The 23,529-nt window shown below is 35.9% G+C and overlaps 1 protein-coding gene across 1 annotated transcript in view; it reads left to right on the top strand.

Moving 5' to 3' along the window:
* The first annotated feature begins 954 nt into the window (after window positions 1-954).
* Window positions 955-23,529, top strand: part of LOC105388390 — a 38,209-nt gene continuing 15,634 nt past the window's right edge. Inside the window, exons 1-2 of the mRNA XM_038119107.2 lie at window positions 955-1,262; window positions 8,496-8,651. Coding sequence (XP_037975035.2) covers window positions 8,582-8,651 — 70 coding nt within the window. The 5' untranslated portion in view covers window positions 955-1,262; window positions 8,496-8,581. The remainder of the gene's footprint in view (window positions 1,263-8,495; window positions 8,652-23,529) is intronic.

Genomic DNA, 23,529 nt, shown 5'->3' with positions numbered 1-23,529 from the left:
CTCTGTAGATATATCAGCTGTCCGATACCCATATTATTGGCTCTGCCTACTGGAGGGTCCGATGGACGTGTTTGAAATGTCCCCAATTATTGTTTTAGTTGCTTCTAAATAATCATCATTTCATTTATTCCCTGTTTTTTGATAGCAGTGTAGCTACTAAAACTATCCAACTATCAAATATTAAAAAAAATACTTACAACCAAAACTTTTTTACTCACGGACAATATTGTATTTACTGCACTCTTATCGTGACTTTACACATAAATCCAGATTTAAAAAGCAATCCCTAGGATTTCGTAACGCAATAAAATTTAATATTTAAACATTTTCCATTAATATGCGAATAACAACCGAATGCTGCCCGCCGTATGGTAATATTTAAAAATGCAAATTTTATTGTATACACATACCTTTTAAAAACGAAAATACAAGTTACCTGTTGAATTTCAGTTCACAAATCTTTTTTTTTAACTTATTTTATCACTAGTTCAGTTCAATTAAGTACCCTAAGACAAAGTAAGCTTCTACAAGCTACTTTCTAGTAAGCAATCAACTACCCAATCACTAAGCTAACAACGGTGAGCGATTGCCAAACTCCAAACGCAATATTGATAGAAAAGACCACGGAAAACGCAATATTTCCTGGTCTGTAATCCAAAGCTTAATTCGGGTGATTCCGATGCGACTCCGTTACGCTGCAGCTCAATTGTCCAAATCGGGCAGGTGTCCGCTACTATTTACCGTCCTATTTTATTCAGGATTCGTACCCGGTGGGCGGAGGGCCTCAGTTGTTATGGTGCCAGTCCTACCACTGTAACTTGATATATTATCTAAGCTTTCCTACCCGGGATTAAAGCTCAATTCGCCACGATTCAGGGACCAAAAAACACCAGCCGAATTGTATGGATTCGAGCCTTTCAGAGGGCGCCTTGCTTCAGTACTTAACCGCCACTCGGTTCGCAAGGACGTCTCGCGTTTCCGCCGCGCCGAAGCGAGACAGACATAGTACAGCCCTCGGGCTAGAGCGGGACGAACGATAACTTCGTCCATTTTCAACAGGTCGTTATTGTTACATCCACTGAATGGTGATTTCGTGAAATAATTCCTAACATCGCCGGACTTTTCTTTTATCAATTCGTACGCTTTAACTTTTACGATTACGAGTAGGCACTACATGGCTGTGTGGGATGGGTTATTGCCACTCTAGTGTTGTGAGCTTTTAAGACTTGTGTCAACTTCGAGAAATGTTATTATAACTTCGGGTAAGTAATTATAACTTCCATTAAAAAGATCTAGTGGAGAAGTTTTTCTTTCTTTCAATAAAGTAAATCCCACAGTAAAACTTGATACAACAAACTATAATACAGAAATAATATAAGTGCTATAACATAGCCAGGATACAAGCATTTTTTTCCATTAACGCGTGTATTACAAATTATAAGTACGTATTGAATGTACGTATGCTATCAGTATCTAACTATAAAAGGTACTCTAGTTATAACGTTAATCATGCGAAGTGCCGATATAATACTTGTTGCTTCATTTAAATAAATTATATTAGCTAAACCAAGCATGTATATGGAGGTTACCGACCCTCTTCTAGACAATATCATTCGAATGTTCTAGAAGAGCCCATCTTAAAATAGCTAAGGCGAGAAAATAATACTTGAAACACCATTTAAAAAAGGTAACAAGTCCAGAAGATATTTTAAATATTTATCTGCATGGCAATTTGCATTTTGTACGATATGTATTTTTAAGCCGCATGTATAGATTTCAATACCATATAACTGTGAAATATGTCATTTTCTCGTGTTTACATTATTTATACTAATTCACATCTATAAGATTTCTGCAGGCCCAGTTAATTGTTCATTTATTTTATTATCTATTGACATAAATTGTGACGTATAACTAAGTTGTAACACCATAATAAGCAGGTACATCTAAACCATAATCCATTAGTACACTTGATAGTGTACTACCATCCAGAAAATCCATGCTGACCCGATTTTAAACCAATATCCCCTGCGCAACTCGTCGTGCGTGCGTGTCTGTTCGTAGTGAACGCGCGGGCAGGCTTCAAGCGATTCTAAGCTTTAAGGAATAACAATTGTCAATCAGGGATGATAGCACATTATTTAAAATAATGCTTACTACTTGCATGTTTTTTTTTTTCTTTTTTATAAGTTGTATGATAACTTTTAATGTTGACGTGTATGATGGGACGCTATCAAGTGTGAGTAGTTGAGTACCAATACCTTTAATTATGTGTGACTAAAACCCACTACGTTTCCTGTTAATGTACAAAAAAATATAAATTTCTCTTCTACGTACCTGGTAAGTTACCATCCATTAGGAAAAGTGCACAAATCCCCTGGTCGAATCGCTGTTACAACGCGAGAATGTATTGAATAACTCAGGTTAAATAGTTAAAAACATTGGTTTAGCTACTCCAGGTATATCCGGTATACCGAGCTAGTAGCTAGCAGCTAGATTGTATCTGAAAGCCTGCGGTTCAGTGGAATTATCTACAATCTGCTGCCTTCAGTGCTCACCGTAGCACTCAATCAACCAATCTAATTTATTTTTGTATTCGACTATTTCACTAGACCACCTTTTTTACGAAATACCTATTTTATGTAGTTTACTTCTCTTCAGCTGAGGAAGAGCGTCTGTCGCTGACTATGACTATTCATTTCTTCCATTTCAATAAGTTACATAAAATACGAAGGTTACTCTCAATCATTTTCCTATCATACCTATGATTAGGTCATATCACCGAGCCCAAATATATATTTTTTACAATTGGGAGATTTTGCTCATGACTTCTGAATCAGCCTGTACCAAGTTAGAGTCATTTAAAATTTTATCAGTTAAATAATTACCACGTCAAAAATAACAAGCTTAAAATTTAAGGGGAAGATTAATATGTAAAGCCTCTGAGATACCTAGTTTCTTTTACTGTTCAAACGAGGTCGTAAGAGAGAATGTGGAACGAAGAAAGAAATAGGGAGACGGCAACAAGTGAACTATCGATGATGCCATCGCATCGCTGCTGACCTTACCCTGTGACAACTTTATAGGGCCATTTAAGGGCCCTAAAGTTTATTACAAACTACAATAATACGTGGATAAAAAAGTTTTAAAAATATCATAATTTAGTCACTTTAACTAGTTACTTAATATAAAAGTTAAAAGTGATATCAATTTGTTTACCATGATAATATTGAAATGGATAGATCAAAGGTTGTTCAAAATAATCATCTCAGTTTTTCCCACTTTTTACACTTACACCCTGTATATAAACGTATGAAGTTCATGGGTATTCACCCTTAATATCATCCTGTATACCTGTATAAAAAGGTAAAGTAATCAATTACAGGAAAATAGGGTATATTCCTGCACCGTAACTGGTTACGGAACAAGACTTCGATTACGCAGGCGACGGGTTAGGATCGAGTACTTCCCATTATCCTCATGCCAGAATCACTTTATATCGCTTCATTTATCACTGTAGGTACTTGACTATGACAAAAAAGACGTTGTTATTTTTTTTCGAAATATTTCAATATTTTAAATCAGTAAACTGCCTCCTTTTATAATATTAAACACCTATCTCAAATTAAATAAAGGCAGGAGATACCTAATCACGAAAAAGATAATAATCAAAGGGAGGTCTGGTTCTCGATTCGATATAGAAGTTCGAATAGGTCAGATACCCATACTTTATCAGAATTTAATTCCCTGACCTCATGATTGAGTGGGGCTCCCGGCGGCCTAACAACGCTTGGTTTTGCAATTTAGTATTACCTCCTAAATCTCGTAAAGTGACACGAACAATGCCCCCTCCAACCCTCCCGATGGCCAAGCCGATACGTTTTTAATTGAATATCGTGTCAGCTCATATTACTCGCTATGTCATTTATATGGACTACTGCAGGAACACAAAGTGAGATTCACAAAGCAATTTCTACACGTAATTCTGTGTCCTAATACCGGTGCACAAAATTCATTTTTATACGACGTCCGCTATCGTAATTGCCATCGAAAAAATGGGCGCACGGAAATTATTTAACTTGAATGACAAGTTGTGATAAAGTGCAGCTCTGCGGGTAATTTTTATCATATTTTGACGGATAAACCACTTTGTGAACGGAAAAGAACGTAAGCTGTGCGATGCTCGTGTAATTTACTCTTTACCTACTTTTTGTTGGACAACTACGAAATAATAGCTGAAAATTATTCAAAATAAAACTGTGAGCTTTTATCTAACTAATCATTAAGTAATAAGTTACTATAACTAGCACAAAATCAAAAATCATTATTATTATCATCAATTGCTGATGATACTGGGTCCACCACGGCTTGGACGGGGAAGGTCAAGAATAGAAAGTTGTGAGACTGAGACCTACATCCAGCAGTGAACGATTATGGGGTGATGAAAATTTAAGGCTAATGGCAACTCAGTACTTTATCTATATAAACATCAAGGGTCAGCATAATTGTACGAGTAATTTAAAAACTTTATTGTAGAATTAGTATATTGTATATTGCATATTGTATTGTATATTATATTGTTAGACTAGTTTCTAAAATCAGATCTACAATATCCTTTTTTAAAAAGCATAATCATTCCTTGCTTTTTTTCTCTAAATGCAAAAACTTAAGTGATTGTTTTCAACAGCACCTGAAATCAATTACCTAAGAGAAAACGTAACGTTCAGATATACTGTGAAGAGGGAACCCTAAAAGCACATCTTGTGGGGTCTCGAACTCTGCGCCGCTTCAACAAGTAGCATCTAGCTATCGATTTTCTCTAAGTTTCTTCGCTCACACAGTAGGTATAGCCGGAAAGGAACATTATTATTAGAGCACCCTTGCCGCTCAGCATGCTTAGTACTAGTAGTAACTGTATGGTTTTACTGAGATAAAACTACGTTCAACACAAAAATTTAGTAGTGAACCATTTTTTTTTAAATAATGATAATTATTGGAAATTAGGAAAATTTAACATACAAAAACATGGTGCATGTGAAAAATAGCTAGGTGATTAATAGTGATTATACATTATAATTTATTATTAGGTACTTGCAATATCCTACCTACCTACGAATAAATATTTTTTATACGTAAATACTGTTATGATACCAGTATTGATTCATAATAAAAAAGCTTTTTAGCGAAATTCTGAGCAACAAGTTCCTTCCTTGAGACTTTATAAAATGAAACGATTCACCGGAAAGTTTTATGATACGTAAGCAGGTACTTATGTTTTGAAATGATTAATTATTGTTTCAAACTTTGCGTTTAACGTTATGAAAATTAAATTGTGAAAGTAAGTATAGGTATATTATTATGACAATGTGATATTGACTAGCTTAGAAGTCAGTCGACTTTTAATGCATGCTTTAACTAGCGCCGGTTCTTCGATCCGTAGTCAACTTTCAACCAATAATTAAGTTACATGTCATGCATGACTCACGCACAGTACAAGTGTCATACAAAACCAGAGTTGAATTGGTTTATGGTTGCGATTTTAGACTAATGGTTGAGTTAACTACGGATCTAAAAACTGACCCTTACTCTTTTTATATTAGATATATTTATATTAAAATATCATTGACTTCCTCGCTGCCTAAATTCCGCCCTGTATTAGGCTCGACAGAGCATATCATAGAATAACGAAGGAACAGGAAGCGCTCTAGACAGCGGGCCTGAGATACAGCCTTGATAGAGCCTACGTCTGTCGAGTAATTGGGTTTGTATCCTGTTGTCATAGCTGATTAGATGGAGCTCCTCACTGTGAGCCTGCCATGGTTATTGAGATTTTATATGCCAACATTCCCGACGTAGCTCGTAGGAGGAGATACGCAATGGTAGAAAATTATTCCGTTTACTGTGTTATCCCATTCGGGATTGCATGGCTTCAATGTAAAACAAAAGTAAGTGTACCTGTAACAAAGGAACGTGTTAAACGATTAAAAACAGTGTCTGTATTGTATGATTATATAACTTCAAAATAGACGCACAAATACTCAGGAAAAGTTGCGTAGAAATTTAACTTAGATGTGCTGTGACACTGTATCGACTGTTTTTATTGATAAAATCTGGATTAATTTTGTATGTGTATTATTAATGAGTACCGAGCCTCAGCTTGAGAACTTGCTTGTTTCTCTTATAATTGATTAAATTATTATTCTATTTATAAATACGCTCCCGAAACCCGCCCACCCAGCCGGAAACAGGAGCTACTATTCATAATATTATTAAATAAAACCTCAAAGTAAAACCTTTGTAGTCTCTTTAAGCAATATGCTACTCGCAAATTCTTTTAATCTTCAAGTTTATACTGTTGAAACTTCCTGGCTGGGTACCCCGGGCAACTTTAGATCCGGCAAAGAATATAAAATTGTGGGCGCACAATATTCGCGGAACATACAAAGTAGCTCATTATCGGGTGGGGGTTTATTATCGCTTAGCCGATAATGTGTAATATAGGCCAAAGGAGGAAGGCTGGGACGTTCTCAGTTAGCGTAATAACTAGACGTATGGCGCACTTTTTCTTACCATATCTATAAATCGCTTCACTATGTAAAAATACATTTTAGAATAATACCAATAAGGAGTTAATAGATTTTTGTATCCTAAAGATAAAGGCTTAAACCATAAGCCTTTTTTATACCACACGTAATTAGATAATGTAGTTATTATAGTGAGTTATTATTAAGTTACGTAGTCAAAATATCTCCTCGTAAAAGTCGCATAAAACACATAAGTGTAATAAGGTCCCGAAAAGAAGCTACAAGTTTTAAAAGTTGGCAGAAAGCGACTTGGCTGTTACGAGTGGAGTTTATCCATGTACAGATTATGTGGCAATTTGTCTCTTTCGCCTTCATTGTAGCTGTTTTAGTGTTAATCTTGAGATTGCGGTCGTTTATTGGTACACTATTAACGGTATGTTGTACAGTATTTATACCTAGTTAAGTATGTGCATTAAAATCACGGGTCCAGCCAGACTCGTCCCATTCCACACTCGACCCGGCCACACTCGACCCGAATTTCTAAAATACGATAAGGTCTAGGTACTTTTGTTGAAATGTATGAAATGTACTGTCAGCCACAAGAGTTTTTTTACTGAAATTATAGTTAGGTGTTTTATGTGCTGATTAATTCAAACAAAAGTAATAATTTGTACTTTTAATCATTTTTTTATCATTTTCTATAAACATTATTAGTAGGTAACACATGTTTTGAATTATAAACGTAATAAGTAATAATAAATATTAACAAAATAAGTAACTATTAATAATTGTGTGTGCTAAAATCACAGTTACACAAAATATCTTTACAATGAAATATGTATAAAATCCTTTTTATAAAATCCGTTTGCTGTTTATAAAATTATAATTACTTCACAGTAGCCCTTGCTTATCAAATGTATAAATTACAATACAAGTATGTGCGCGAAAGAGATGGATGCAGGCCATCCAAATCTTGACTATTGTTATCGATAACCCGTTTATTTCAGGCTAAAACAATGAGAAGGGTAAACTACCTCTCTCTGTTACTGAGGTCAAACTTAGGCTAGTTTAGTCAACATATTTCTTAAATTTAAGTGATAATCACTTTATATGCAATCAATTAAGAAATCCATAAACATTTTCTGTCGACTGTACTTTGCGATAAGAAAAAAATACAAACAAAAATGAACCTTATCGAAATTATGAAATTCGGGTCGAGTGTGGCCGGGTCGAGTGTGGAATGGGACGAGTCTGGCTGGACCCAAAATCACATACATATGGAAGATGAAAATGTATTTATCATTTCAATACTAAATCACATGATAATACTAACTGGAAGCTGGTGAAAATTGTTTCAAGTATTAAGTACGAAGTTTGTGCCCATCAAAATATACTACCTTACGGCTCTAGTTCTTCAACAAATAAAGAATGATTATCTATCTATATATCCGTACTAGTCCACTAACTACCCTGGGAAGTGGTGGTCGGTGTTGATCGTAAACACGCCCAGTGCCACGGAGCCGCTCCCCGTATCCAGTTACTGTAAAAACAGACGCCTGCTGGCTGATAGTTTCTAGTAGGATAACTAGGCTAGTTATAGTTGGATAAGTTACTTTATATATTTATAGGTTCGAGGAATACTTTGTACAGAAAACAGGAGGCTGATATTATCTCAACACATGACATAACTCGTAAATAACATTCAATATGTTGAGTACGAGGGAGGGAATGTAGAGTGAAAACAAAGTGAGGGCCTGTCAAGAACCGAACCCACGGCCCTCTTGCAATAGTCAGTTACTAACCCGAAACCACTATACCACATGGGTTCTTTAAAGGCATAGTTGTTTCATTTACACTTTATATTGGATACATAATTATTACCTATATTCAATCACTGATACACATTGTGTAAAGACAAAACCGTATTTTTATCTCCAAAGTAATAAAATAAAAATAATTATTTTGTTTCAGGTCGTTGGCTGTTAAAATGTGCTACTTCAGCATAATAGTGATAATATTTCAGTAGCGCGTTGTTGTGAGTGTAGTGGTTGTGCACGATGCCGAGTCGCCGCGCGCTCGTCCGCACCTACCCGCACTTGTTGCTAATACAGATTAGCTTGGGGATCGGTAAGTTAACCAACAAAATATTATATATTTTATATATGCAACAGTAACTGACTTCTTGACTCCTCCAAGAGGACCGGCTTTATAACGTTCATAATATACATATATGTATGTAAATGTACAATTATACACAGTCATCTATAGCCGTAACGACTCGCTACACTCCAGAGGCTAAGGAGTTGTAACACGTCGCGCGCGTGTTACGATATGCTACGCCGCACATCGTAGCAGCGTAGTCCGCTACGTGCCTCGTAGCAGTGCTACGCCGCTACGCTGTAGTAGCAAGAGGCATGCTTCGCGATGCGTTTACTCACCGATCAAACTACTGAAATGTAAATGCTCTATTGCACATTAGTTACACAACGTATAGTTTGTTTTCTTAACGAGTACTGGGAAATATGACTTCGTAAAAGTACCTAATGCTTGTTGTTAATAAAAAATTTAAGCTTGGTTTTTTCCTTATGTAACGTGCCTCAGTAAGTGGAAGCGGATAAGCAGGAACCTACCCGCCATAGGTTTAGTATCATGTTTGATAATTCAATAACCTCTATTTATAAAGATAAATGACTTTAAAATCCTGCACTTCAATAGATTTCCGTGGTCGATTCAAATTCAAATTTAATTATTTCTATCACAAATATTTAGGTGGATTGTTTATATTCACATTGCATAGAATTTATGTTAGGAGTTAATTTGACTCTTTTGGAATTGAAATTGAAGACAATATTTGAAATGTAAATTAACGTTATTAAATCGTACTAATAATTCCATAACTTTTAACAGACTATTGAAAATTCAGCTCTAAGTTAACAAAATTTATTTATTCCCCACATCTATGATATCTGTTATTGATTTTAAAGAGTATAAATATTCAAATTCTAATTCATACATTATTCACGAGTATTATTTTAAAACCAGAAAGCGTTATTTGTTCCAATATTCTCGATATCTCACTAACTTTAATGATAAATTATTTAGTATGTACGTTGTAATATAATATGATTTGCATTTAAAATCACAACTCACTAAAACAATTAAAGTAGTTACCTTAATATTGTTATGGATCTTAAATGTCTGTAAGAGATACATTATTTATTAATATTAATAACACAATAATCAAAACATTTTAAGACATAGAAAAGCTCGCATAAACAATAGTAGTTTTATACAAGTTCATACAGAATCATGATATTGGTACACTCACCCTAAATGTTACATAAATTGTGTAAAATCTGGAATAATAATGTGTTTACGGAGGTCATAAACAATGTCTCCAGCGAGACATGTACTTATATATTCGTTTAACAGCCCTGAACTTTTTACAGCCGCCACCAAAATTTTCATGAGACGTGAAAGAATTTATTTATGGGGCCTCCTTAACAGATAAATTACCTCTTCCTTAAGATTCCTGTGAGAAACACCAGACCTTTTCTTTTGTAGCTAACGCGATTAAAAATATTATATTGTGAGAAAAATAAACAGCTAGGGGTTTTTGTACTGTGAGTTGTGACCCTGTAAGAAATGAATCGATGAGTCATAGATAAGTTTAGTGTCAATCAATATTAACGCCAAATAGATAGCCATGATTTGTTATGCAATTTTTTTAAAGATTGATTCCATTATATTTTAATAAATAGGTGTGTTCCTGATTATTTAAAGTTGTCCATACACCAAGTATGGTCAAACTGCGTGTCAATAACAACATAAAGCTAGTTTACTCAGTCAATCAAATCACACGTCACCCCATACCATGAAGTAGCGTGTAATAGAGAAATAAAACACGAACCTGTCAGACCAACAAGTGTGACCAATAAAATTCATGAATTAGGCCACTTCCAACTTTTACCGTAACATGTTTCATTATGACGTCAATAGAGGCTCGTAAAGAAACGCGAACTGAACTACCATCGAAAACTTTTTTTATATAGTTGTACCGGGGCACATTATTGGATTCCCGAGAGCGTAGAAACAATTTTGTTTACGATTGTACAAGAGATCATTACCCAAGTTTTTTACGGAATTACCTCTAAAGGTACAGCGAAATGGATAAACTTGACAGATCTTTCTTCTATCTGTTTAGTTGGTATGAACATTGTGATTCATATTTAACTAAAGTACTAGCAGTTGGTTGGCAGCACTTTTTATACTATATAGATTCATATACGGTATTTATTTTCTTTTCATTAATATCTACTTTGACCTTTGGGAAGAAACATGAAATATTAATTGTGATCGTGACAACAGCAAATAATAAATAATCCTTGACCCTAAGGTTAAAAATGGGATATTAAAGATCCGTGTACAACGAAAACCCTTTTTTATGCCGATTCCATAGACATGTAATAGCTTTGTAAGAACTATGTGGACGAAGGTACCAGGAAGGTTACTCTATCTTGACCAAATTTAACTAACGAGAGCTGTCATTTACGTTTAATACAGCGAGATAGAGTTGCGGTTTGCAGCAAGGCGCAGAAACTTAGTTGGTATTCGTAAGAGTACCACAGAGCACCCTAATTGAGAAACTCGGCACTCACGTCCTAACGTACAAGTTTACTTTGAAAAAGGTCGATAATGAAATTATCTCGTGTAACTATAGGTATTGCCATTAGATCAAGACTTTAGTACTTTATCAGATGTATATAAACGTTATTTGGGCAGAAGTTATAACCCCGGTCACACTGAAAATTATTTTGTTACTACATTTTTATTTACATATGTTGCGATGAAATAAAAAAAATGCAGCTTAGCTATCTACTTGTTAAATTTCACAGGGGGGGGGCGGGTGAAAAAGCTTAAGTACAAAACATCTATCAACATAATCACTGTCTTCTTTTTAATATGCTGGATTTTATCATGTGGATGAAAAATTTTCAAATAAAGATCTAAACTGATGTCAATTTAAATAAATATAACATTATAATGAATGTCGCAATCCACAACGTTTTTTTTTTTAGTTTTCAGTTGATTTCACATAAATTCATGGTCTATTACATTATCTACTAGACCTGCCTGTACCGTCAAGTAATCACATTGTCCTACATCAACTGTCATTTTCTGCCATTTCAAAGGGTTCTCAACAAGATATTTGTTGAATTTTAAATAGCATTAAGTAAAAGCCGTTCTTCAATCCAATTAGGCCTTTATCTACTTGGGGGTACTCTAAAAGCTATTAGATTATAACGAGTTCCTTTGACTTCGAGAGGTACCGGCAGTTGCCAAAGGACGCTGTAGTGGCTAAAACTCTTTTTTCTTATTTATTCATTTTTCCTAGAACGAGGAATGGTTTTTTGGACGACAACTGAGGTCCTGCCCCGCACCACCATCTCCTTCCGCGTGGAAGCCGTTCAATTATACAGCCAAGGAACATTTATATTTCTATTATATCACTAGAACCTGTCACATTCACACAGGTATACGCCGCAAAGTTACGTGCCAAGCGAATTTTTTTTTTGTCTCTGGTTTTATAATGTTTGTAAATCATTTTTAAATACATATATGCAGTTGACATCATATAAATGATGTCTCTTCAATTCCAGGAATTGGGAAAGAAGCATTAGGTATTCATACTAATATATTACGCATGGTCCATTAGTCAGTTTAACAAACCGTATTAGGCGTTCATGTTTTAGATAAGTGCTCTACACGTGTCAAAAACAAAGTTTTTTCGATATAAGTAAAAAACATCAGTTTAAAACAATATACTCGTACTTGCCTAAAGCACCTAGTTTTATACTTCATAACAATAGGTATACCCTATACCTACATACTTTAGTAATCTGAGTATGAACATATACACACTCGTAGGACCGGTGGGTAATTAGGCTGTATGCTCAACACGTTCATCTAACAAGACACCGGACTTTGCGTACTAACTAATGACTCACTAGCAAACGCTAGACCATTACCTAAACGGGAACTGGTCCTAAACGTGAGCTCATGGACACTGGGCTTAAATAGTTAGTTATTTACCGAAACCGTTGTGAGGAAACCTGTAAGTAAAATGTAAATGCCCATACCAAACGATAGCAAAACAAAGTACTTACTTTCTTATAAATCATTAAAATGATTTCTTTATTCAATGATCCTTTTTTTGTGTGTACAACATAAACAGCACATTCAGCGTATCCCATCAGATAACAAGGCGCGATAGCGTCGCTTCCCCCATCTTCCACGGTGAACTGCAGAGAAGTGCTGTAACACAAATCTTATTCAGTTCGCCCCAAAAGTTGCCGGAAAAGGGTTCAGTAATAAAATTATGGGCGATTTATCCGTGCTGGCGGCTATTTTATACACTTGCGCCTCGGCAGAGCGACGGCTAAAGTGATTCTGGTTAAATCATCCGGTCTGTAAGCATTTTACTGCTGACCCATGGTTTGCATTAATAAAGACGCGGCAACCACACGCAGCTATTTTGTGGTGACAACCTGATGTTTTCGAGCTACGGACGAGTGGTTAGTTTACGTTCTATTGTCACACTTCAGTCGCTATTTTGACGACAAATGAGAAACTTCTCATTGGTTAATGATAATGTACATGTGTCCAAATAGTGAAAAGGTTTGAACTTAATTGTATGTAATGAACATACTGAGTCTAATTAGGGATCTGAGGTTATATTTTGTAGAACGAGATTTTAAATATAAAAATTAAGAGTGTGTTGTATCTTTTTAATTATTATAAATTCTTTATTGCACATAAAAAACATTGTACAAAGGCGAACTTAATGCTAGTAGCATTCTCTACCAGTTAACCTTTGGTGATGTTGAGAAAGTGGTTGGTAGTGCGATAGGCTGAGAGGAGAGAAGTTTATCTACTTAAAACGAAACACAGAGATATACTTACTTATACATAATAACTATACAAGTTATTATATTTAATCAAACCCACCCTCAGAAAAGTTTGAAAAATTTGCATTATTCGTAATGAATATTTATATTCATTACTTACTAAATCTGTAGCACATGCACAGTATATGACACAATATACCTCTACGATAAGCTAATTTGGCTTACAACAAATGGCGACGAACAAACACATACAATACAGTCCCAGCGTATGAGCTAACTTCAACGTCAGATATGTGCGAAACCTACTAATTTATCCACAATTCGAAATGAATTTAATTTAGTCGACCGCCGTCGCACGGCCGCTGCCGCCCGCTGCCGGCCCGCTGCCGCCCCGCTGCCGCCCCGGATGTGAGCGTTATTTGCACTTCGCGAGAAGTTATAAACTAAAGTATTAATTGGACAGAGGCAACACATTTTCTACTGAAAGTTTATCCTACAAAGTGCTTATTAGTTGTTCTGCATGTTCGCTTTCATAGACATTGTTTCGAGTTTATAGTTCTGCTCTCGTGCGGGGCCTAATGAAAAGCTACGCTAGTGTATGGTTGCTCGGTCTCTACGACCATATCTCAATAAATTAGATATCACATTTGATCACTTTTGGCGTTGGTCAGATTAACCTTAATTATTACAAAGACGCCATGTTAGAAGATAGATCACAAAGTTAATAAAGTCGTGTTTTTCTAATTAACAATACTACCTAATAAATTCAATTCAATCAATTCAAATCATGGCTATGTTAGGCGTGTCCCTGCGAGATAGGATTCGTAATGAAGAAATCCGCAGGAGAACTAAAGTTACCGACATAGCCAAAAGGATTAGCACGCTGAAATGGCAATGGGCTGGCCACGTAGCCCGCAGAGCCGACGACCGCTGGAGTAGAAAGGTTCTGGAGTGGAGACCCCGTGTCGGCAAACGGCGTGTCGGTCGCCCCCCAACCCGTTGGTCTGATGATCTGCGGAAGGTAGCGGGAAGCCGCTGGATGCAGATGGCGGGTGACCGTTTGGGGTGGCGATCGTTAGGAGAGGCCTATGTCCAACAGTGGACTACGGAAGGCTGAGAGAGAGAGAGAGAGAGAGAGAGAGAATTCAAATCACGAGTGTAATATATAATAGTAGGTATATTTTTAAGGTTAAAGGTCATTTTGAATATTTTCTGTGGGCTGGGCTCACAACATAATTTAAAAATAAATAATGAGTAAAGTTTTTGAGTGTAACTTTTGTACAAAGTCATTTTATATAAACGTAAGCTGCTACCGTTATTAAAAAATACTTAGCAACTCTAAAGGACAAAGTTCAACAATATTTAGGTTCCATGGATATTATTTTATGTAGATTTTATAGAACTCATTCTACACTTTTCATTATATTATTTAAAAATTATATTATTTTATCTACAAAAGTTTTACGAGCATAAAATCTTACTAAACGCCAAGACCACGCAACAACGACAAATGAGAGCATAAACTTTTGTACGACTGAAGCGATTTCGATAAAACATGATATAATAATATTAGACAATCTAGGCATTTTAAAGAAGGTTATTCCGTACCCATCCTTGTTGACGATACATAGGCCATATATATACAAATACATATTATTATTACATAGACATAAATGGCCCTGAACCAGAATAAGAAAACCCCTGGAGTCGAAGGCAGGCCCGTCCTAGCTCTAAGAAGGGTCTGCCACCCACAAGAGCAGAACTCAACCAAGATCACATTTTTTGTAAAGGCTGCAGTATAAAAATATCCAACTGTCAGTTTCACAGCCAAGAACATCAAGATAAGTAAAGTTTGCGTACGGAATGCAGCGCTGTGACTGGTTGAATTATCGTTGAGTAGGTCATAAGTTCATGTTTTTGTAGATTTACTCAAGTGTGAATCTGAGCCTAAGAACACTAGGCCGAAAATACGCGATCTAAGTTCCATGACTCATGAATTTTTAAGGGTAAGTATGTATAGGGCGACGTAATTTTGAGCGTGGTGTGTCATCATCATCAGTAATTTAAAATACATTGCAGGCGTAATTGTCCAGAACTTTCGCGAACAGTCGCTTATTTTCGGCCTATACTTACTCTATTTTATTTAACAGACGAGTACCGAATCTTTTTACTGCGTTGCTATTAGTCCACGTAATCCACGTAATTAATAACTTTGTTGCTATTGGACCTAAAAATGACTTATCTCTCACTCTGCCAATCGGAAATGTGCAAGACACAGACTCAGTCCTCTTTTGTTAAAAAAACATACTATAGTACCGTAAGCTTTCGAAACCAAATATGTATGGGCGTTTTATTATTATTATGTATTCGTATTATTATTCAGTACACACAATCTCTAACTTATGTTTATTTATGTGTCTCCTTCCCGGCGGCTTTCCGGTTTCCGGTATATTCCAATCGCGAAAACGCAATGATTTCTTACAACTTGGATTTACATACAGGATTTTCCTATTTGCTTTACGTGCCATTTTACGTGCTCGCATAATCGTTTTTTGTCATAGGTCGATAATTTTTTGGTCATATGCTATAGTCACACTTATTATAGTCCTAATAAGACCTGAAGCATTCAGAACTTTCAGAGCATCTTTTTAGATTCTGTAACATCATTTTCCAATCTATGCAGGTATATATGTAGCTTTTATAAACCTATATGTGTAAATGGATAATGAAAACCTGGTCTGTTCTCAAATAAACGTTATTTTATGTAAAGATTTTCCAGGTGAAAATTGCAGGGTAAAAGTAGCCAATGGTTTTCAGTTAAGCTCCGGCGAAAGCTAGCCAATTAATATGATGGGCGTCGTCGTCGAGTTGAGAATAGCCCAGCGTTTCATCTTCCGGCGCAGTCTCTCATTACACATGCGGCGAGGTGGCGTGAGAGCGAATATGATGTCGCTTCACTCACATTATACCTAAAACCTATTGTATCTAGAATAAGTTTTGAATATCTTTTATGCGCCCTGTCTTCGCTGTCACTATATTTATCATCATCATCATCACGACCCATCACTTCCCCACTGCTGGGGCACGGATCTCCTTCCAATGAAGGAAGGGTTTAGGCCTAGTCCACCACGCTAGCCTAGTGCGGGTGCACTATATTATCGCGCTTTAAATACGAAGCTGTGATTGGTGTACAACGTCGCCAGTTCAGCATGTTTATCGAAATCGATAACGGGCCTATGCCACAGGGCCTGGTCGAGATAAGGGCCTGGCTGGTATAAGCTTGCCCGTGTTTGTCTGCAGAAATATCTGATATTACAAGCCTGCTAGTTCTGTCCTAGTTGTCCAGATTAATAAGTTGCCTAATCATGACTATTTAAGGGGATTACGAAACCTAAAATGCTAAAGTCGGTTTGATATACTTGATTAGATTGGAAAAACGGTAGCTTCTATCACTTTGAGAAAAATATATATTGTAGCAGAGGGTATACTCAACATGTTAGTTGCTTAGAAATTGGTGCAGGATTATAATAAGTATGTTAAAAAAAATTGCAAACAGACCATGTCTTTTGCCATTTTTCGACTTATTATGAAAAAACCCTCGAAATCAGAGGGCCCATTTTCATGGAATCTTATATGTATGTGTAGGTAATTAAATTCTTAACAAAGTTACCTTAAAGAGTTGGATTTAATGGACCAGAAGTCAACTTTTTTTGCAAAAAACTAATAAATTCCGGTTTAAAAATGATGACGCCGTGACAGATTTCAGATTTCTTCAGTCGTCGCCCTGGTGGCGGCCTGTTAGGAGCGATACCCACGCCATTTTATTTTTAATCAAATATTTCACAAAAACTGATTAAATCAACAAATGATGACTGCAAATATTATAATACATATGCATGCATTTGCTATGAAAAGTTAATTTTCTAAACATTTTAGATGGAGAAAAGCCGAAAATTCTTAGAAAACATTTCGCCTTTTCGATTTGTTTACATTTTTTACTATAGAGTTACAGATGCATAGATAAAGGTAAACATTATACATAATGACACTTATTAGATTCTCCGAATAAGAACTATACGGTCAATACAGTATGCCAAAGCGCGAGCCTGTTTATATTCTGAGGGGTAATAATTTAACTTTATTTTATTTTAACGGTTGTGTATGCTAGGTAAGCTACACAATATACAGGGTGTTGAAAATTTAGTTCTCAATTTGTATTATTTGAAACCAAAAACCGTAATTTTTTATAATATATATTTTAAGATGTGGTAGTCTGTACACTAAAGGGTGTTCAAAAGTATAAGTACTTTTAAAAATTGAAGAACTAAAATGTACATATTTTTTTAAATCTATGAAGGTATTTAACAAGCTTTGCAAAAAAAGCGGTTAAGTGCGACTTTATCTAGATATATACACACATACATACACTCTCACGCCTTGTACTAATGTACTCCCTTGCGGGGTAAGCAGAGGTGCATTGCTGCACCCACTTTTCGCCAGTGTTGTTTAAATCCCAATGTAATAGGGGGCGGGCCTATTGCCATTTTACGGGCACATCCAAGACCCGAGAACAAATATCTGTGTTTAAACAAAGATCTGGTCCAGCCGGGAATCGAATCCGGGAACTTCGGCTCAGTAGTCAGGGTCAATAACTACTACGCCATACGGTCGTCTAGTATTAAAAAAAACTCATAAAAAATATGTATTTAACACAGCTTTTGAACTCCTGAAGGAAATAGAGGGGTGTTATAAGTTTAAAGGAAGGGCTGAACCAGTTTTTTTTATTAGGGTTATAGGTAATGTACCTATATTTTTTATTATTATATTTTTTCAAATATGTAAATGTCATACCATTATTGAATTGCCATAAAATTACATATAGTTATAGTTATAGAAAAGGGCAGGGAAACCAGTGCCCATTCGCCACTGCAACCTAAAAGATCTATTGTGACTCCCCTTGCCAGGTCAAACCTCACTCTACAGGCCCAGGTAAACCTGATATTACCTATATAGGATGTTGCAAAAAGATTATACTATGCCAACAGGCGGTGACTCAGGGAGTTATTCTGAACAACTTTTGTTCTACTAGTTTTGGAAATTCTCGAAAAATAAATTCGGTCTTTATAGTAAAAAGTCACGTGATCGAATAAGTTTCTTTGTAAAAGGTTTTATTTTGTGAATTTTCAAAATTGTTGAAGAAAAGTGGATCAGAATGACCCCTAAATCCACTTTTGGCTTAGCTTTATACCCATTTTGCAACACCTTGTATATCGTCAGCGTCACCTCAGATCGTAATCATCGTAACTCCTCGTGACCAACTTTAAGAGGAGACACATATACTGTTTTATTTGTAGTTCTAGTTAACATACTACCTACCTAAAGTTTTTTTTTAACTAGCCTAAAAAGGATTTGTTTAGACAGTCTATCTTCCTGTTGAACCGCAGCCTGAGTGCCAGTGAGTTTCTCAATGACTGAAAGGAGGCCACATTAGTGCTCCTAAATAAATAAAGCAGGCCTGTAGATTATCTTTCCGTTGACCGACACATCTAACTGCTGTAAGAGCCTGACAAGCTCTTCGAACGAGTCATACCTCTGTAGTACGTAGTGGTACGGTCTCGACCTTTTGGACAGTCAGTTTGGTATCCGAAATGCGTGATCGATAGTGGGTACAATACTTTGCGTTCGTTCACTGTCGGAGCAGGATGAGAACTAGCTCTTAGCTTAAAAATAGTAACCGCGTTCCTAGAGGGCTGACATCCCAAGGATTCATTACGAAAAGCTGGAGCTGTGCTCGCCATGCAGTGCATGGGCTACTTAGGAATCTGGGAGGCTGTTGCAAAGGAGTCCGTTGCCTCTATACGGTACGGGTGCCGTGCGATTTATGGCCCTTCCAGGAGCACCTGTTTTGTCAAGTCGAAGAGAATGGCTCGTATTCGACGCAACCTGCAGTACTGGTGGGATTGGTTGGAGGTCTGGACAGCACGTAGCTGCAGCAGCCATCATGCCGTCAAAAAAAAGTTGAAATTCATGTTAATAATTAGATTTTAATTTTACAATATTGCAAAAAAAAAAATATTAACATTGTTGAGTATGTTATTTTATTTCAGTAAAGTAGTAATAAAAACAAAGGCTTATCATTGCATAGTTTTCGTTCACGCTCGACTACATCGCACGTTGTATATGAGAATAAAGGGAATTACTAAATTTTCTTGTTTAAAAATCACGGTTTCTGGTTTAGAGGAAAACAAATTGTAAAATGCGGAATACAGTTTTTTTTTTTCGAATAAAGAGTAAAACAAAACATGTAAATTCAAAAAACGTTTCTATTGACACTAGGGCATACAATACCGCAATACCGGGAACCCGGAAAAAAAATAAGTATTTTTCAATACCAGTATTGAAAGTTAATACCGGTATTGAAGTAATACCGGAATCGGACTTTTTAGGCTATAAATAAAGCGATTAAGGTATAGTTAGCCTTGTGTTCTTATATACTATGAAAGCGCACTTTTTTCCAATAGTTTAATGTAGTTTTTGGCCGTTGGAAATCTACTGTTGCCCATGCGTAAACCGACACCAATTTTTTTTTTCAAATCTATCATTTTAACTCTAATACCTACTCAATTGTCGTAGAAATCTATATCTATAATTACAGAATTTGATTGCCTTTTCTTGTTTAATTTTGGCCTATAGTCCTTTAAACACAATATTTGCCATTTATAACAACAAGAAAGTCTAATACCGGTATTAGTACCGGAATCCCGAAGTAGTAATACCGAAACTCAATACCGGTATTGAAAATTATTCCGGTATTGCATGCCCTAATTGACACCAACTGACACTAATTAACTTTTCGCCGAGAAAAGTGGAGTTACAATGTTTGCGATCTAAAGTGATTATAGAATAATTAGAACTATCTATTTTTTTTCAGTTCACCTGGTGTTGACTGAAATCGTAATTAGGTACTGACTCCTTGACTTGAAAATAACTTTTTTTATAATCGTTATTACAAAACCGCAATTTTTTTAATACAGCAATATTTGTAGGTACTTACAGTGAGCAAAAGAGCGCAACAAGGTTTTATTTTTTTTTGGTTTTAAGAAACAAAAATATTATTTCTATCATATCCAAAATACACATACTTAAGTACATATTATACCTCACCCAGACCACCCCATATCACCACCTTTGCCAGCTACGTAACCTTTTGGGACACCCTGTATATGCAGAGTTCTGCAAACTACTGTTCTGCTTTTAAAACACCAAAATAAAACAGGTCGTCTAACTAAAAGGTCACGTGACCAAAAAAAAATATATGGAGAAGCGTTTTTTTTTTTTCACGAATATAAAAAAATACGTAGGATAAAAGTTATTCAGAGTAACGCCCTTTCGGCTAACTATACTTTTTTTAATACAACACCCTGTAGTCCCTCTTATATTAAAATCTGCCCCCAAGTGAGGCTATACTTAATTCGCGAAAAAAAAACGCGAATTTTTACATTCTGATTTCATTTCCATGGTTTTAGACATATAACATCAATAACATGCTGCACACGTAGGTTTCGGCTTAGTTTAGTATACCCTTTTTGCAACAACCTGTATAAATATCGGCACCGGCACGACTTTTTATAATTAATGATTAAATATTAAAAATACTTTCAAATAAAAATAAATATTTTCGTATCACTTACAAAACAATATTACTTACTTAGTATATGTTTAACAAAGTGGCATGTCTTCACTTTAATGTTTTCGAGTACTATGTTAAAATTTCATGTCATTGTCCGGAGAACGCCCCGCATACCTCAACCCCCCTCACTAGATTTGACAGATTCTGATTTTCTTCTAGCTTTAGTGACAGCCTTAATTAGGTCATTCTTCGCAGTAAATATTTTGTGCTCATAGTTTGTCAGGAAATATCTATCTAAGGTTTAATTCTATTTTAATACTTAATGATGGAATGGGGAAGATAAAGTAGGTAATACTTAAGTATCTTTTCGCGCCGTGGCCTTTTTTCATCTCGGCATCCTTTTTTTAAATTAACATAATATTTCGGTGGTAAGGAGCTTATTTTTCAATGTTAATAATACAGGTGGGGCTTTCCCTAAAACCTGTTTGAAAGGAAATATTTTCATTAGTAGACGTCGTCGCGTGCTTCCCGACCGTTAGGCTTGCTTGCATAACTTGCAAGTAATGCCCGTGTTTGAAGTTTATCAGTGGTAATACGCTGAAAGTAACGGAAATTTAATGCAACGTAAACGTAAAATGTTCATAACTTTATACGTGTAATCGTAGACTAGAAGCAGGAGGTTGCAGCCGATCATAAATTAAATATTGGTGTTTGTAGAATGCAAATAATGATAAGAACAGAAAATCACTATTAAAACTTGTCATTACAAAAAGAAACATAATTATGTTTTTGCTTGTTATTTAAAAAAAAAACTTTGTTGTTACCACCACTACTTACTCACATTGTTTCCGTTTAAAAAAAGAAATAGCGCTAATAGCTTACATTGTATACACGAATACTCGTTTAAAATTTAACAATCGGGACCGCCACCTACAATCAGAAACTCATGGCTAGACATTACGTATTCAATTCATAATGAATTGAACATGTCAATTGAAGCTTGTCGTTTCACAAATGAACTCGCAAGGAATCCCCTTCGCACTCCGGAGCTCATCAGACAGGCTACAAGTACAGGATATTTCGTGTAATTACATGTAATTAACTCGCCTAACCGGGACCGGCTCCTGAAAATTAAATTTACCTTGCTTAAACATTTCTGCTGTGGCCTCAAAGCTGGCGATACTTGTACGGTGTACGTCCTGGAATAACTGGGTATATTATAGTACTTCTATTTATTCAATAAATAATGTATAGTTAATCATACCGTAGAGCTTAATTACTTACCGTAGAGTAGGCATAGATAATAACCAAAAAATACTTATTACAATATTCGAAATCATACCTTGTGATATCATGATCTCTTCTCAAATCATCACTTAACATTAATCCCCTCATAAGAGAGGAAATTAGTGTGTGTGATAGTGGAAACTTCAATATGTATCTGTAAAGATATCATAATTATCTATCTGTGTAGATATATGTATAAACTGTCCGATACCTATATTACAAGCTCTGTCTAGCTTGGAGTCGGACGGCCGTGTGTGAGATGTCCCCACGTATTACTTCAAGTTCTGCGCCTCACTCTTGGCTTCCCTGGCCCCACACGTGCCCCCGCCGCGCCCGGGGGCGGCGACAGTCAGTTTTCTTCTCACAATCCCGGTTCATCGCTGTATCTAATAAAACACCCGAGCACCGACTTGTTAGGAAATTCGAGCCGCGCGAATTGCAAATTAAAATGATTGCTTCAGGTACGTTTAATGACATTAATATAACGTTGGCCATTTACAGTGTAATAAAATGGGAGCCTCGGTCGTGACACGCTAATTTTATTGCATTTGTCGCAACAAGTGCCGCGTTTTACTGTTGCACTAACGGTGTATGAAATCACAATTCAGTTGCATCTTCTAGTGTGTTTCAAAAAAATACTGTCATCTAATAGGTGTAACTTTACTTATAATACTTCATGTTCTTCTAGACAGTGATATGTAGCAATTAATTCACAAAACTTTAACCGTTTACTACGTCATCCTGTTAACTAGTCAGGTTAACTACTAGCCAGTGACTTACTAGTAACCACATCAACTGGACCGAATAGGGATTTGATTTGATCAATACTCGGAAATAGCAATGCATTTCGGTTGATCATCCATTCGAGTTGCAATTGACACTAGATTCAAATTAATGCCTTCGCCACCTCGAAATATACCCTTGAAAACACTGAGGAAGAGATTGGACCCCAATGCTATTTGCTCAGAAGACGGCTGAATTTCCATTGCATCGTAGGATGGAGGAATTGAATTTGCATTCTATCGGTTTATACTAGCTCCTACTCGCCCACTCTTTGCCCTTCTATGGAATAGGGAATGTACTTACATTATATTTTTCAGTATTTTTTAGTGTATTTAATGTTAGTTTTTTAACCTACACCTACATATTGTTATGTAATAATTTTAATAAAAATCGTCAT

Source organism: Plutella xylostella, chromosome 12, assembly GCF_932276165.1.
Source record: "Plutella xylostella chromosome 12, ilPluXylo3.1, whole genome shotgun sequence".
Taxonomy (NCBI): domain Eukaryota; kingdom Metazoa; phylum Arthropoda; class Insecta; order Lepidoptera; family Plutellidae; genus Plutella; species Plutella xylostella.
The sequence above is the reverse complement of the archived record's forward strand: the minus strand, read 5'-3'. Positions and strand labels throughout refer to the sequence as shown.